This window comes from Rattus norvegicus, chromosome 5 (assembly GCF_036323735.1).
Source record: "Rattus norvegicus strain BN/NHsdMcwi chromosome 5, GRCr8, whole genome shotgun sequence".
In the NCBI taxonomy this organism is placed as follows: Eukaryota; Metazoa; Chordata; class Mammalia; order Rodentia; family Muridae; genus Rattus; species Rattus norvegicus.
In genome coordinates, this window is record NC_086023.1 from 107,317,314 (window position 1) to 107,333,697 (window position 16,384).

General features: G+C 41.6%; 1 protein-coding gene across 4 annotated transcripts in view; it reads right to left on the reverse strand.

Annotated features, from left to right (window-relative positions):
- Positions 1–16,384, reverse strand: part of Mllt3 (MLLT3, super elongation complex subunit) — a 256,345-nt gene that overhangs the window by 12,306 nt on the left and 227,655 nt on the right. For 3 of the 4 annotated variants that reach the window (NM_053718.4, XM_039109122.2, XM_039109123.2), the window contains 3 exons: positions 9,691–9,766; positions 7,663–7,792; positions 5,102–5,201 (listed from right to left, as the gene is read on the reverse strand). In NM_053718.4, the coding sequence (NP_446170.2) occupies positions 5,102–5,201; positions 7,663–7,792; positions 9,691–9,766 (306 nt within the window). Of the gene's footprint in view, positions 1–5,101; positions 5,202–7,662; positions 7,793–9,690; positions 9,767–10,606; positions 10,693–16,384 lie in introns of all 4 variants that reach the window. The other variant, XM_039109124.2, reaches the window with a different exon arrangement.

Consider the following 16,384-nt stretch of genomic DNA (forward strand, 5'->3'; position numbering starts at 1 on the left):
AGTTTAACAAATGCAACTGACTTATACAGGATCCTCAATATTGAGGGTTCTGGGAGGACTATTGTTAAATGGCTCCGGCTTGAAAAGGTTGAGGATAACTGCATTTGCTGGTGAGTGCTTACGAATGTGCAGAGACATAAAAAGCAATTTATATTCTCTCATTATAACCCAAATCCCATAATCAGAAACTAATACCAAATGCTAAGGATGTTCTTAAAAGTCCCATATTCCTCCTACTCATCCCTATACCGTTCACTGTCCTAATTCAATCTGCAGACGGTTTCCTCAATACCATATAATATACCAAAGATCTCAAGGGTGTGTTCACTTTTAATTTGTGATGACAGAGGAATAGGACCAGATGATTTGCATATCATTTAACATCCTGGGGCCTCCAAACACGAATGAGACAAACAAGTTAACGTCTGTAGTCTCATTCAGCTATAAAATGAGTAAGTATTCTACTTGGTGATAATAGGGCCATGATATTCTGGCATAAGTAAACACTCCTAAATAAAATATTTCTCTTTGATTTGAAAATAATGCATCAGTAACACACATTCTAACAGTGTTCCCTGAGATTCATTTTTAATATTAAAATAAGCAAATGACTGATTTGGCCAGGCGAACTTAAAATACTACCCTTCTGGCCACAGAAGAAAATCACCTAATAACATAGGCAAGGCAATCATTTTTAACGTGCTCAAAAATCTCCACTGTGTGTTTGCAATCTCCTTCTCTTTATTATTGCTGGAAATGAGACCTCAAGGGGAAAACCAGCACAGAGACCTGGAGTAAGTAGGTCAGTAGATGGCACTCCTGGCCAATGCAGCAGGGCTGGGCCACACAGGGACAATTGGCTGAGATTTGAGGCAGGGAGGAGAGAGCAGCCCTGAAGGTCTGCCTTGTGCTTCAGAGAACTGAATCTGTTCCCATCACATCTGCCCCTCCCGAGGCCCCATCCCCCACTTCTCCCCCAAGTGTCTGGAGATGCTATATTTGCAAAGGAACTTTACAAGTTAGGTTCAGACAATACTGCAACCTCTCTTCAAAGCAGAAAATAGGTAGAACATTTGGGCTGCTTAAGTCCAACCCCACACATTCCGAAAGTGCGACAGCACAGAAGGCTAAAATACACTGAAATCCTGTTTTCTTTCTTCTGAGGCTGTGGTGGCAGGAACAAAAGCCCCGGGTGTCAGTGACCCGCCTCAAGTTACTGAGTGGCTGCCCAGAGAGGGCTCGGTTAATCTTCCCTCTTTGATCTGTCCTTGCTCCAAAATAAACAGCTTTGTCAAAACCTCATTCTGAGAAAGCGGAGCCATACTGAAGACATTTTTTTTTTTTATGATCATTTCTTATCTTCGGGGACTGAATCCAGAATATAAAAGTACAACACCTTGTCTTCCGAAGGCTTATTTCAAACCTGTTTAACTGGCTAGACTCTTCTGAATTTCACCCATGCCTGGCAGGCGGAGAGGTGATTTATGATATTCTGAATATTGGCTGAATTGAGTGGATCACGTCCTCCCTGGGATTTACATCTGCCATCCACAGTCTATGCTTGGTTAAGAAGACAGGGGGTTTGTTTGTTTTGTTTGTTTGTATGTTTGTAATTTATGCACTCTGTTTGGGGTTGGGGGAAAGCCATCTTTCTTTAAATGATTGTAAAACTTTTTGTTATTTACCAATCAACTGAGCAGAGGGAAACAGCCACCCCAAGACACTGAATTAAACCATCAGACAAGGCAATCTCTAAAACAGAGCAATCCCAATTAGTAGTGCTTCATTCTACATCTGAGGATATGGCTTGGGAATCAAATTTTCAAGACTTTTTCTGAACCCCTTGGTGAGGAACAAGTCAATCATGCAGCAGATGGATTATCTACTGACACTCTTCCTATGCTAGCCACTATTAATAACTCCTAATGACACTTCTATTGACTTCTTTGCTTTGTTGACATGTGGCTCTGTGTTCTTTCTTCAGTAGTTAGAAAATACTTGACTCAATTAGCACCTTATCCATTCCTTAGACCCTGGGAGATGTGAGATGGGGCAGCAGACAGTTCCGCTGTATCTAACACTACTCAAAGTTGTGAGATCAGTATCAATATGGAAAAGGCAATTTTATGGCTTGGAGCTAGAATGCTCTGTAAAGGCACTTGTGTCGAAGGCTTGGTTCCTACTACAGAATGCTTCAAAGGTAGGCATTTGAGAAAATGACCACCTCCTAAGGGCTCTGTCTTAATCAATAGATAAGTCCGTTGATAGGTTTGTAAACTGACAGACATTTAGACAAGGAATCTGGTTGAAGACAGTGGGTCCCTGGAATTTAGATCTTATTTTTGTGCCCATGTGAAAGTTATTTTCACACTATTTCCTCTTTATGTGGATTCACCAAACAAATCCCACTCTACTTCATCATCGGCCCAGAACAATGAAGCCAGGTGATCTAGGACCAAGACCCCGAAACAGTGAGCAAAAATAGACCTTTTTACCTTAAAATTGGTTGTTTTTTTGGGGGGGAGGTCTCATTTTATCACAGCAATATAAAGCTAACTAATAGAACAGTCAAAAGGTATGGAGAGTAAAACTGGGGGATTTAACCAGGCCTTTTCTGTTTTACTCATCCTTGGTAGTTTATCTGAATTTTTGGGTGCTGCTGTACTATCCCATGCTTGCACACATGAGCTTTCTAGTGTACCTCCTTTCCACAGTCATCTATAATACTAAAGACATTCCAGGATGAAATTTAAGTGCCTTTTGGGATTTGGTGGTCACAGTCCACAGCACAGCATTACTTAAAGGGATCATACCACACCTGACCCCACAGCAGGTGATTTGGGGTTAAAAATCACTCCTGAAGAACGTTACAAAACCCCTTTCTTTCTCTAAGCTCCAAGACCTAGGGTCTGAGGAGTTAAGCGCGTCAGTTGTACATAATGGCCTATTCCAGACTAGCTAAGACTGAAAGCATATGTGCTTTGTTCTTATGCCCATAGGGGCACTGAGAAAGTGACACACAGAGGATTATTACTGGCAGGATGATGAGATGCATGTGAGAAACTACATGTATTAAACATTTCAAGAAAATAGTGGCATACTATTTAATGAGGGAGAGCATATTTTACCCTTCCAGATAGAGATACTATTTGGCTTTGGTTTGGGTTGCTAGATAGGTAACAATTTTGACGAAGACTCTACGTTTTTTCCCAAGAACCAGAGTCATTCAACTTGCCTATCCATTCAGGAAGGACAAGATAGGAGCTTGCCGGAGCCATGTTTACATGGCAATCCATCAGATCACATGCCTACAAGACATGCTAAAGGTGACTGGAGAGATCACACAGGCATGCCCAATGCGCCTTGACATTCCTATTGCAAGAATCCAATTCCAGGGTGCTGGAGAGATGGCTCAGTGGTTAAGAGCACTGTCTGCTCTTCCAGAGGTCCTGAGTTCAATTCCCAGCAACCACATGGTGGCTCACAACCATCTATAATCAGGTCTGGTGCCCTCTTCTGGCCTGCAGGTGCATACACGCAGGCAGAAAGCTGTATGATGTATATATACATTATAAATAAATAAATGGAAAAAAATAATCCAATTCCGATATATATATATATATTCATTCCCTGGAAGCTGAAATAATGCCTTTGTAAGGTTAGAGTCAATACAAAACATGTCAAGGTCCCAATTCTATCTTTTTGCCAAAGCATGAGTTTGCATAGTAGACCAAACCAAACCAAAGCCAAATAGTATCTCTATCTGGAAGGGTAAAATATGCTCTCCCTCATTAAATAGTTTTAAGTATCCTGTTAGATAGTTCTCAGCTGACTGGCCATGATGACTGGAACTCTTCTTGGCTTGTGGTAGATGGCTTCCAGGTTATGAAGCAAGATGGACACTGAGATGGGAAAGGCTGTAAGAGCAAAGCCAGGCTGCGCATGAAAAAACTGGCTCCAGTCTATGTAGGCCATGAACTACGGCTAAACTGAACAATGCAGGTATTGCTCCAATCCAACACTGGACGATTTAAGTTGCAGATGAACTTTATAAATGATGAGTTCTGTTAAGTGAGTATTGCTTCTTTATACAAAACACACAAGAAAGAGAATATTCTCGCAGCTGTAATATAACATTTTCCAACTAAAACAAGGATCACTAAATCAGGGGCAAGATATTTTAAATAGCAGGACACCTATGAAATGGAATGAATTTAGAAAATGAAACTCTTTAATTTTCATGTTAATAGTCACATGGCAACTTGAATTAGCAATTATTGCAGAGGTCATATGGAATCTGTCTATATAGAAAGATAAGAATAACTTACTGTAATGAGCATTGACTCAATGCACAACGGGACCGTTACAATATTCGTGATGTTTGCAAAAGGTTTCATAAATAATGAAAACATCCCAATTTACTCATTTAATACGAGCTCTTTATCATGGCTTTCGGAATTCTGGTTAGACCTTATCCAAATATCTATATTCTGAGTTGACTATCAAATTAGTAAGCTTTCTTTTAGTTCAACTTGTAGTATGTCGATAATCATTTTCCTCTGTTTTGTTAGTTATTCTCTGCAACCCCAAGTAACAATGCTTTTCTCCTGAATGAGAAATGGAGGCTGAGCAGGTAAAACATGCACAGTGAGTGCCAGCCAAACAGATGCTGTCCTTTACACACTGTCATCCCTCCACTAACCCACAGGGGGCTAACATTACTTAATGAGGAAACTGGGGCACATAAGAGCACATCTTCCACCGGTCAAAGCAGGTTCATCGGAAAAACCACGTTCTGTCTAACTGAGTCACCTATTCACTGCATAGGGATAAAACACAAAGAACTTAGGGATGATGGGCAACATCTTGTGTCACCACGGCTTCCTGTCTCTATTACTTCACCCACCCCGGGGAGCATACTCATCTTACAAACACAGACGTGCTTTTTACCCCATGTGCCTAATGCTAAGGTTGTGGATTTCCATTTGTTTAAAATAAAAAAGAATTTAATTTACAATTAAGAGGTAAAACGTTTCCGTGCTGGGTGAAAACGGTTCTGTGTAGCTCTATGGAATCGCGCTGAGTACAAACCCCAGTTTACCTGGTTGTTGTTAGTTTTCAATAATGGCGGTGGGGGTTCGTGATGGAGAGGGGAAGAGGCAGAGCTGCTTTCACTGTCACTGCCGTCACTCAAGCTGACCCTGAGAAGAGACACTGAAAAGTCACATGCCCCACCACAGCCGGATGACAGACAAGCATTATGAAAAGCAAGGACCACAAACATGGGCACTAAAACGCTGCTTTTAACACACAGCAGCAGCCATCTGTTGCTGCTGGCTTGTATCTGGAACCACTTCAGGTGACTCCACTGCCCGTGTGTTTCAGTGTCCCCAGCTTTGCAACTGAATAAACCAGGACTTAGACGTGTGTCCCCAACTCTGCTTACATACATAAAATGGATGGTCAAGGATTGAAAGCCTGGTCATGTGACCCAAGGCCAGTGCTCAGCCACCACCTGAGCTACTGTGGGAAGCCTAACATTCTAGAAACCCCATTCATCATTTCTAGTGTGTCACATTTCAATGAGGTCTCCACTGTGAGACACGGACACAGTCATGTACTAGAAAGACACTCTGGACACAAACTGTTCATACATCACAGTTTTAGAAAAGGTATCTCTCAGCATCTAGAGATAATATAAATACTACTTCCTCCCTAGTTATTTTTTTTTTCCTCTTAGAATAAAATGAAACTTTCCTAGCTGAAGAGGGGAAGGTCCTTACTTCCGCTCATCTGAATGTATGCCCCCACTCTGGAAGGCACTTCAGTATCTGCTCCCTCTCTGGTTACACGGTAACCTGATATAATATTCTCCTCGGAGATAGCAAATGCTATAGAAATCAGCAGAGTTTTTCTCTCGCTCTGAATAGGCAATCACATCCTCGCTCTATTATACATTCAGACAGACGTGATACAAGATAGGAGACAAGAGGGATGTGTTGGGACGTCCTTCTAGCAAAAAACTGATGAAACTTGTTTTTCTTAACTAAATTACATTAATGAAGTGTTCTGTTGAAGCGCTGCTTTCAAACGCTGCTCAGCTGAAGTGGAAGGCTGAGTATTTAAACTGATTAAACAGTTGAGACGGCACAAGTGCTCTGCAGATCAAATGTTACATGGTGCTGTGGTGCTAACAGTACACGTCAGGTGGGGAAACAAAGATGTGTCCCTGATGTACATTCACATCAGACAACTGACAGATGAATAGTATGTGTGATCTAACCCATACCAATTCTGGACCAGGAAGAAAGTGGGTAACAGACAGCTAACCAGATCTGCAAAACGGCAACTTGGAAAATTACATACATAGGGTGGTGTGTGTTTACATGTGTGTATGTGTCCGTGTATGTGTGCATGTGTGTGTGTGTGTGTGTGTGTGTGTGTGTGTGTGTGTGTGTGTTCAATAAACTAAATCGGAGAGCAGCCAATAGTTGGGTTTTGGTTGGTCAAAGTTAGTTCCTAAATACCAAGGTTCAATTCCTATTTAGATCCGTTTGACCTACCAGTTTCCTTTTTGTCAGATCAAAGAAGACAACATCTATGGCCAAGTCTATATGGGTTCTGTAAGAGAATGTAGGTAGGTGCACTGGGAAACAAGGTGCAGAGAGATGTCCTGCATCTAGCTCTGTAGGGCAGAGTCGCAGGGTCTGACAGGGTTTCCACTCTGTGGATGGGCAGCTTGTCTCAAAGGACAACAGTGAAACGTCAACTAGGAAACACACAGTCTGTTTCCCCTTGGGTTCCCTTTGTCTGAGGTATTTCAGGGCCATCTACACAGTAATAGATAGTGGGAAAAGATTTATTGCAGTACATTATAAATGTAATTGGATTTGAAGTTCGAGTAGATTCATATTTTCTCTTCATAACACATTAAAAGTGTGCATGCCTATTTGTTTTCCTCATGATAAACAAAATCCTCAAAGCAATTTCGAGTTGACTATTAATTATAAGTGACATGAATTACCGTCTTCTAATGTAGAATTATGCCTCATAGCATTAAAGCTACTTAAGGAACCTAATTGTCAGCACACTTAACAGGAATTTATTTGCTGGAAAACACACACAGGTGAATTTCATTTTAATTAGGTCACAACATAATTCACTAGAGCCAATTATGTGGTTCTAACTACAGGCAGCAAGTGCTTTTCTTCACATGTGGAACCCCCACCCCCCAAAGCAACAGGTCTATAGCAACTCTTCAGATGAATTTGATACATGGAATATACTTTCTGATAGCAAAGACTTCCGATATGGCTTCTTCCTATGAAGGTTTTGGGGGAAACCCTCTCTTCTTTTAAGGTGAACACAAACAAACCCGTTTCAGAGGCATATAATCCTCCCGAGTTTGAGGTGGGGTCTTGTGTTACCCAGGCTGGCTCCAAACTTGATATATAGCTGAAGAAGACTTTAAACTTCCGATCCTCCCACTTTTCCCTCCCAAATACTATGATTATAGGAAATGTGCTGAGGATCCCAGCCAGGGCTTCAAGGATCCTCAGCAAACATTCCACCGACCTAGCTACAAGATGCTCACATTTGCTCGCACGGTTTAGGTGTTTTACCTAGTGAGCCAGTGTGGCTCTGCTTCAGGGACTCCCTTACCTGCGACTTCGGCTTCCCCCTCTGTTTACAGGTCTTTCCATCTCAGAGTCATTGTCATTGTCCTCGGCCTCATCAGACTCCTCCTCGTTGTCATCGGAATGCAGATCTTTCATGATCGACCTTAAAGGACCTGAGCAATGACATGAACCACAGAGTTAAACGAATGCTCTAACACACATCCTCATGTTAGACCCTCGGGATGCCTGCAGAAACGGCCTCTGGCTAAAAACAATCATTGCCCTGTACAGTTAAGACTTTGAGACTTTGACTGCAGTCAAGACGGTGTCTGACTCTGTGGTTACCAGCACTTGCTGCTCTTCCAGAGGACCCGAGTTTGATTCCCAGCACCCACATCATAGCATGACTCTGTCACTCCAAATCCAGGAAATCTGACATCCTCTTTGGACCTCCTCAGGCACCAGACATCCACAAGGTGCACAGATTTATGGGTAAGCAAAACACCCATAGACAGAAAGTAAAGTAAATCTAAAAATAAATTTAAAAGAATCTCCATATTTTTTTCTGTGTAATTTTATTTCCTATTCTCCCACTCCAAATCACAAGCAAAAGCGAAACAGATCTAATAGTAAACAGGATGTTTTGTCAAGTCAATCCATGCATTGAAAAGTTGAGACTAATAAATCACTGTGGTTGTAGCTGGTTCTTGGCAATGCAGCCTTTGTGTGGTAGTTTCTGATCTATTAAGGTTTAGCTGCTCCTTTTATTTCAAGGTCAATTTCAGGTCAAGCAAGCATTTCAGTCAAGCTCAGGTTAGAAAACACTTCAACTCCATGGTGTAACAACGTCCTCTCTCTGATTTTCCCAGTGATCTTGGACAGCAAACCTTGCTGCTGCACAAAGTTATGTGGCCAGTTTCCTACTTTTTAAGAAATTCCTGGCAAAATATCAGCATGTATTAGCATAAATAAGAGTATGTAATAAATCATGTGCCCAGAAGATCCAGAAAACGTCCAGTATTGCAAGAGAGGAGGTAGAGAAGCTGTAACTAAATTTATTTAGGACCAGACACAACTGAACACACACACACACACACACACACACACACACACACACACACACACACTGGTTACTGTTACTTCCCCTCTGTTTACTACTCAGTATATGAAGAAAACATAGCCATTTTAAATCTTAACAGGAGATTGTAAAGGCAATCAAGAAAGGGGAATTTTGCTCTGGATGTAGGCAGTGACTACAATCTAATCTATGCTAGGACTATTTGAGCTGTCACTAAGTACTCAGATCTAAACCATGCACTGACTCCCTGCAAGCTCACAGACCTCTGCTTTTGTAGTGGGCTTATTTCTTTGAAAGTTAATGAAACAAGACTTCTGAATAGCCAAAACTATCACAGCCTTTTATTATATATTTTCTTGGAAGCTTAGCCCTAGTCCAAATACACACAACAATTTAATCCTCTTTCAAAGCATACAAGGCCACTTAGAATTCGGTGTGGTCAATACGAATGGTGATGTTCAGTATGATACTAGAAAACAAGTTACTCTGATGCTGTTCTGTTGTGCAAAAATAAAACAGAGCTCACTTTTGGAGATTTCACACACACATTAAAAATGTGCTTCATTATATGTTCTGGTCTAATGTATGCACAACTATGAAATACGTATTTAAAAATAGTGTACTTTTGCATAAAAGGTCTACCAGAATATAAAGAATAAAATGAAGTGAGAGGCAACCAAGGGTGAGGAGTGGGAGTCTGTGCCAGCACCTCTGAGGTTGGTTCACTGGAGTATTTCCTTTGGGAACTCCCTGGAGTGGGCCGTGTCTATAATCCATTTGTGAAATGGGAGGGACGGGAAAGGGGGGCACTTTCTAGACTCAGGCCTCCTATCGCAGAATGATATTCAAGGACATTCCCGGGGGGAAATAAACACAACTTCATAAGAGCCAAGTTATCATTCAACTAGTCAAACAGTAGAAGATAGGGCATAAATCAACTCATTAGGCTGTTTCGCGGGGGAAAGGTTCCGTCGGCCTGCGAGCTGTTGATACCTTGCTGCCTGGTCTGAGACGGCGTGAAGCTGGAGCTGGAACTGGAACTGGAACTGGCAGGACTGGGTTGCTCTGACTTCAGAGAAGAAGAAAAAAAAGCATCATCAGTACATTTATGGCATACAACATATCTAAGATGAAAACAACCTCAAATGCCTCTACAAAAAGTGTGATGCTATGTAAGAAAAAGGGCCACACAGATTAGTTAAGAAACTAACACAGGACAGTCATGATGTCGTTTTTTCCAGACACCTGTATTTTCATTAAATGAAAGTAACATACAAAATGTCAAGGACGAGAAGATAAACCCCTGGGTGCTAAATGAAGGGAGACTTCACCCTGTTCACCCCTATATAGATCTCCTAAGGGATACCTTCACTGTCCTCTCCACAAGGTTTGATTGAGTAAACTGGTCGGAACACAGCAGTAATGAGGCCAAGGTCATTAGTTCAATCACTTTATGAGCCAGTTAATTTCACTCTGGACCAAGGCCACGAACCAACTAACCCCACTTACCACAAGTTCATAAATAGAGGCCAATATTCATAACATCCAAGCCCCACAGACAAGTCAGGAGAAAATGCTGCCACTATTTTAAGAAGAGGCACATCCTTTAATTTCACGGCGTATGGACTGGCAGAGGAACAGCCTCTCACATACATGCCACCTCTGACTCCCCTTCAGTATCCAGAACAAGTGCTACACACGACACAGCCGAACTCAGTTTTCTTCCTTCCTAAACCACGAACACTGCTATGAAACAGGTCGTATCTTCTTCCTGGTATGCTGGGCACTCAGAGACAGTCCTCATGCTGTGTTCTCCCCGCGTAAGCTGCAGACAGCCAGCGCTTTAAAACTCATGCACTTCTTGTTATTTCCTCCATGCTCAGTAAGGGACACTGCTGGCCATCCTTACCTGGGACAGACGGCAGCAGCTGCTCGACTGTATGAACAGTTTTTACAAAAGAGTTTGTGATGCTGAAGGGTGCTTGACATCAGAAACTACGGAAAGAAATGTGTATCGCATTGACCATGCCGGCCATATACTTGAGTTTTGTATCTTAATACTAAGTTCACGTTTAAGTAATTTAATAAATGTGTTTGGCTATATGCATAGACTGGTTTTACACAGCTCTAATGTCCTCGTATTTTTCTTCTTTTCTTTTTTTTTTTTTTTTTTTTTTCGGAGCTGGGGACCGAACCCAGGGCCTTGCACTTGCTAGGCAAGAGCTCTACCACTGAGCTAAATCCCCAACCCCATGTCCTCGTATTTTTAAATACACGGTTATGCTATTTTGGAAGTGCATAAGATGTTCCCGTGCACAGGATGCATGCTCTTTTTCCTTTGCTAAATGCATAATCCCGTGGGAGTACAAGTATGGGCACAATCAGAAGCCACTAAATGACGACGGTCCCAGTGCAGTGTGCACAACAATTTCCCACCACTGACTTCATCTCCCCTCCCAACAAAGGAGTCCCACCCCAACCCTTTCTTGAAGCAGCACCAAGCTCCCTAGATTGGGACATGAGGAAGCACTTTTGGGCATTTCTGATGCACACTTTACATCCTCAGGGTGGATGGGAAAACAGGTGTCAGCAATCTAGCTCATTCTGCAGGAAAAGAGCCAGACAGAGCCTCTAATGAGAAGCAGGCGGCTCACCAACTCTTCACCACTGCATTATTTATTTGGGAGTTGTACAGTGTCCTCCACATCACTCCTTGCAGGCCAGAAAACAGTTGGTTTACAGGTGCAAATGCCTGTGTAAGGAACTCCTCACTTCTGTGAGGCGGCTCTTCTGTGGTTGAACCCTCATGGCCAGCTACACAACTAAAGGGACATTTGGTGCCTCTGTAAAACAGTTCTCTTGGGGCCCAAGGAGCATTCTATCCCCTCTCCAAATTGTTCTTTCCAGCCATGAAAAGTGCCTGTAAATGGTATTGTTTTAATAGCCCTGGAAACCTTCCCTTATCATACTGCCTGACCAGCACACACTGCACTGGGCCTAAGGAATCATACTGTCAAACTATTGGCTGAGAATGACATCAACGAGGGTAATAGGGTAGGGCTAGGTGTCAGAGCACATGACTGTATCATGATGCATACATACATTCCAGCATGCATGAGGAAGAAGCAGGCAGATTTCTGAGTTTGGGGCCAGCCTGGTCTACATGGTGAGTTCCAAGCCGACCACAATTACATAGTCAGATCATGTCTCAAAAACAAACCAATCAACCTACCTAGGGAAGACGGTGGCCATCTCCCCAGATACTCGCAAGGATCTTGGCCCTTCCATTTCAAGCATTAGGCAGATGCCAAAACCAAACCTTTAGCATCTTACCCATAGATACCCGTGAACATACTTAATATTTTCACAACTGCTAATTATGTGAAGAAGGCAAATAGTTAAGAAAATTGTGTGTGTGTGTGTGTGTGTGTGTGTGTGTGTGTGTGTGTGTGTGAGAGAGAGAGAGTGTGTGTGTAACCCCAGTTCCAGGGGATCCAATGCTTCTGGCTTATGTGAGCACCCAAATACAGACAAACACATACACAAAATGAAAAAAACATTAACTCTGTTAATAATAAATGTCAGCTAGCCATGATAGCAGGGCTTGTAATCGCAGGACTGGGGAGAGAGACACAGAGATCCCTGGGACTGGCTCATCAGTCTAGACTATCTGGCAAGCTCCTGATAATAAGAGATTGTCTCAAAAACCAAAGAGGGTGCAAGCTGAAGGAAGACAAAGATGTCCTCTGGCTTCCATAAAGTAGTACAATAGTGTGCTCGTGCGCACACACACACACACACACACACACACACACACACACACACACAAAGTGACTGCATTGTGAAAAAAGCAGAAGTGCTAATCTATCCATAGTGATCATTCCTATATTCTCCCCAATGGACAGAATCTGGTTGTTAATAAAAACATTAAGATCATTCATGTGGTGGTCGATTCTTTTTTTTTTTTTTTTTTCTGTTGTGATAAAGCTTTGGCCAAAGGCAACTCTGGAAGAAGAGAGTTTATTTTATCGTCTTACACTTCCGAGAGACTGGACTGGAGCAGAGAGTATGGCGGAACACTGCTCACTGGCTCCGCTGCTGGCAGCTCATGCTCTTACCCAGCTACCATTCTGATTCAACCCAGCACTGCTTGTCCAGGGACGGCATGGTCCACAGTGTAATGGCTTTCCCACATCCATCCAGAAAATGCCCCACAGACATGTCGGCAGGCCAAGCTGATGGATACAACCCCTCACGAGGTTCCCTCTTTTCGGTTGTCTCTAGCTCATGGTAACCTGACAGAAACCTCACAGACCTTGAACACAGACTATTATAGAGTTACAGACAATTACCCCAAAGTCCTTCTGCCACCAGAAGATACAGATACACTCTTCTATTTCATCAAGGTTACTTTAAGTATTTTTATATTTTAAGAAAATCACATTTTCAGCCCCTCAAGAACCCCCAAATCAACGGTAATTATATGAAGTATTATTTGATTAAAAAACCATTAAGCTGGACATATTAAAAGATTTATAGGACCCCAAGACACAATGGCTTCCTCTGTCTCCCTGAAGGCAGGTTTGGCTCTGCATGCTCTTCTGTGTACACACGAATCTGTGAGTGACATACCAAACACTAACAAAAAAGCTGATGGCGCCCCCATCCTTTCCCCTGTGGGCTAATTTGATACCTGTTTTTCAAATTCAAAATTCTCCCAACTGGAAAAGTAGGATGGATGTCCTGGATTATCAAACACTAATGATGACTATCAACATTTGGTTGCCATTCTATAAGTACTTATATGCAAGAGGCCAAGCACTTCACCACTGCCTAAAACAAGACCTAGCTGTACAGTTAGTGAGACAATGGCCTATCATGACTGGCCGCATACTCGCGACACTGAAATACTATGCAAAATCATGGTGCAATGGTTCTCTATTGAGGGTTACCTGTGTCCAAGGCAAGAAGGAAAACCCTTACGCTTATGACTCCTAGAAGTCAAGTCTGAGCACAGGGAGGATTTACACAAACAGACTTCCTCCTGGAAAACACACATTACTCATTTTGTCCTATTGGACAACTATATTTATGAGCAGAATTTCAACTTTGATCTTTACAGCAATCAGGATTTAGAAAAGGGAAGTAGGGAACATGATCCACCTTTAGAGAAGAGAGGATAAAATACAGTAAAAACTAATTGAATGTTTTAAAATAACAACAGGGAAATACAAACTAACCAGACATTACTTCAGATACATTCCAGTGTTTTACACAAAGCTTTTGCTACATGTAGAAAAAGAAAATTCATATCCTGCAATAAAAATAACTTCTTTGTTGTGTGAATACCCAGAAAGACCATGTCGAAGATAAATGGTAAATAAAGGAAAAGGTGTTCTTTCACCTCATTATTTCCCTTCGTGACTCAGCTCTTACTAGGTTCATCCTTCCATTAAAAATGAATCACCCTATACATTATGTACCTTTAGGCTTAACATAAAAAACATTAACATTAACATTCTCCTCTATAAGAAGCTAAACATTTTATACCCATTTTCAAATGTATGGTTAACTTTAAAGAGTAGCCTATCACATCCATTCCTAAAGAACCACAGAAGTTCTGCATTGTGTGAGCGAAGTGGATCTTACTGGTCACACTACTAGTTGATGTTTTCAGACAGCTATGAAATGAAAAGGCCAAAATTAAATGACAAGTGACTTAGGCTAAGAAGATTAATACAATGACTTGTAAATGGAACAGGAATGAGAATTTTTAATAAAATGCTTTCAAAGGAATCAAAATCTTATTACAGGGAAGATAGATGAAAATAACATTCAGTCAACACTAGTTACTCCTTAACATATCTTTGTGTAGTTCTGGCATGGTCTTTGTTTCATTTGCTTTACATGAGGAAGGGCAGGTTTTGTGCACTAAAACTCTGTTCTTTCCCATGATCTACTGAAGCCCTCAGTCTAATATAGTTTTTGGAGACAAAGCCTTTGGTAGGTATAATGAGGTCATAACTATGAGCCTTCATGATGAGTTTAGGATCCTTGAAAGAAGAAGCATCTGAGATTGACCCCCACCCCAGTAGAAGTTTCCCAAGTGAGACGGTGTATATCTGCAAGACAAGAGGAAAGCTCTTCCTGGCTCACCAATTTTGCACTCCTAAGCTCTCAAAAATGTATTGTTTGAGCCACAGAGTTTAAGGTAAAGGGTCAAGTGGACAAAAATAGCAAGGCATTTTTAATAATTATCCTCTAACCAATGATGCTGAAGCAATGAAATTAAGTGAGCACAGGGTGATGTTTACATAGATTACAACCAACTGCTCTGGTTTCTTGTATACTGCTCTCTTTGTCACATCTGCAACTTTGATAAAAGATTAATTAAAGCAGCACTCGGAACACATATAACATTAGTGTCAAGGGAAGTTTTCTGTGTCACTGTGAAAGAATCTTTCCCTAGCTACAAGAGACATTTAGAGATCCACACCCAAAGCAAAGGAGTGGTAAAAGCAAACATTTCATTCCAGGACTTAGTGTACTACAATCAGTGACTTCTCACATCTGCCCAATAGTTGTAAGAGTCCCTGCTGGGAACCTCAGTAGCAGAAAACTCTACTCTGAGCTGCCCCCATGTTCCTAACACTGACCCTGGTTGAGCATGTATCAGACAATAGAGTACAATGTTATTTGCCTTCAAAGGTAATCTGCTTTCTTTCCCTAACTCTACAGTACAATATCTTGTAACATCATAGAACAAATGTTTCAAACAGCATGTTAACAACATTTCTGTGAAAACACAAGAAGCTTAAGAAAAGGCCACTGGAAGCTGCAACCTTTATATGACTTACTTAAGTCTGTGGCCCCAGCAGACTCTCAGTTTGTATTTAAAACTTGAAATGAGCTTGCTGTTAAGCCAGAATCACATTTCACACGTTGGGCTGTTACACAATCAAATGCTATTGTGCCCATCGTTTTTCTGATAACACAGCAAGAAACTAAGAATTACCCTTTCAAGTAACTGCTGGCCAAACAAGAGGCCCTTATTTTATTATATTTTCAACTTCCAGACACAAAAATCATCCTGGATGCTAAGCTAATTGGCTTTATATTGAAGCATCTCTACTTTAACAACTGTCTCTCTCATTATCATCTTCACTATTATTATTAAATGTTGTCATCCTTTGACTCCCCACACCCTGTCCGAGAACACAAAATCTCATTAAGAAACGAAATGGCCTTGGGGAACAAGGGTCTATAAATCTCTTTCTAAGACCCTTTTCCACACTTAGGGATGGCTGTAATTTTCTTTCAGCTTCCTCTGTTTAAGCAGAAGAGCCTCAAGTCTTTTATCTCTAGTCACCAGTCTTACTTTGAAGGCTGCTACTGACTACTGTAGTTAGAACATGTGCTGTTTTAAAACCTCCAGTCGCTGTATGTGCCAGATGTGCTCTAAGAGATTATGGGCTAAGAATCCCTACTTGCTGAGAGGTTTAGGAGTGTGAAAACTCACCTGGAAACAGACCACATAGACCCACGTAATGCTGGAGATTGTATGTGTGGAGCCTTTCACCTCCTCACCCCCACCCGGAGATTGAAGATGGTTACAAAAGAAAAAGTTACAAGTAACAAAATGTCAAATGCCTCATAAAAGAGTGAAAAGAGGAAAAAGGATTCCTAA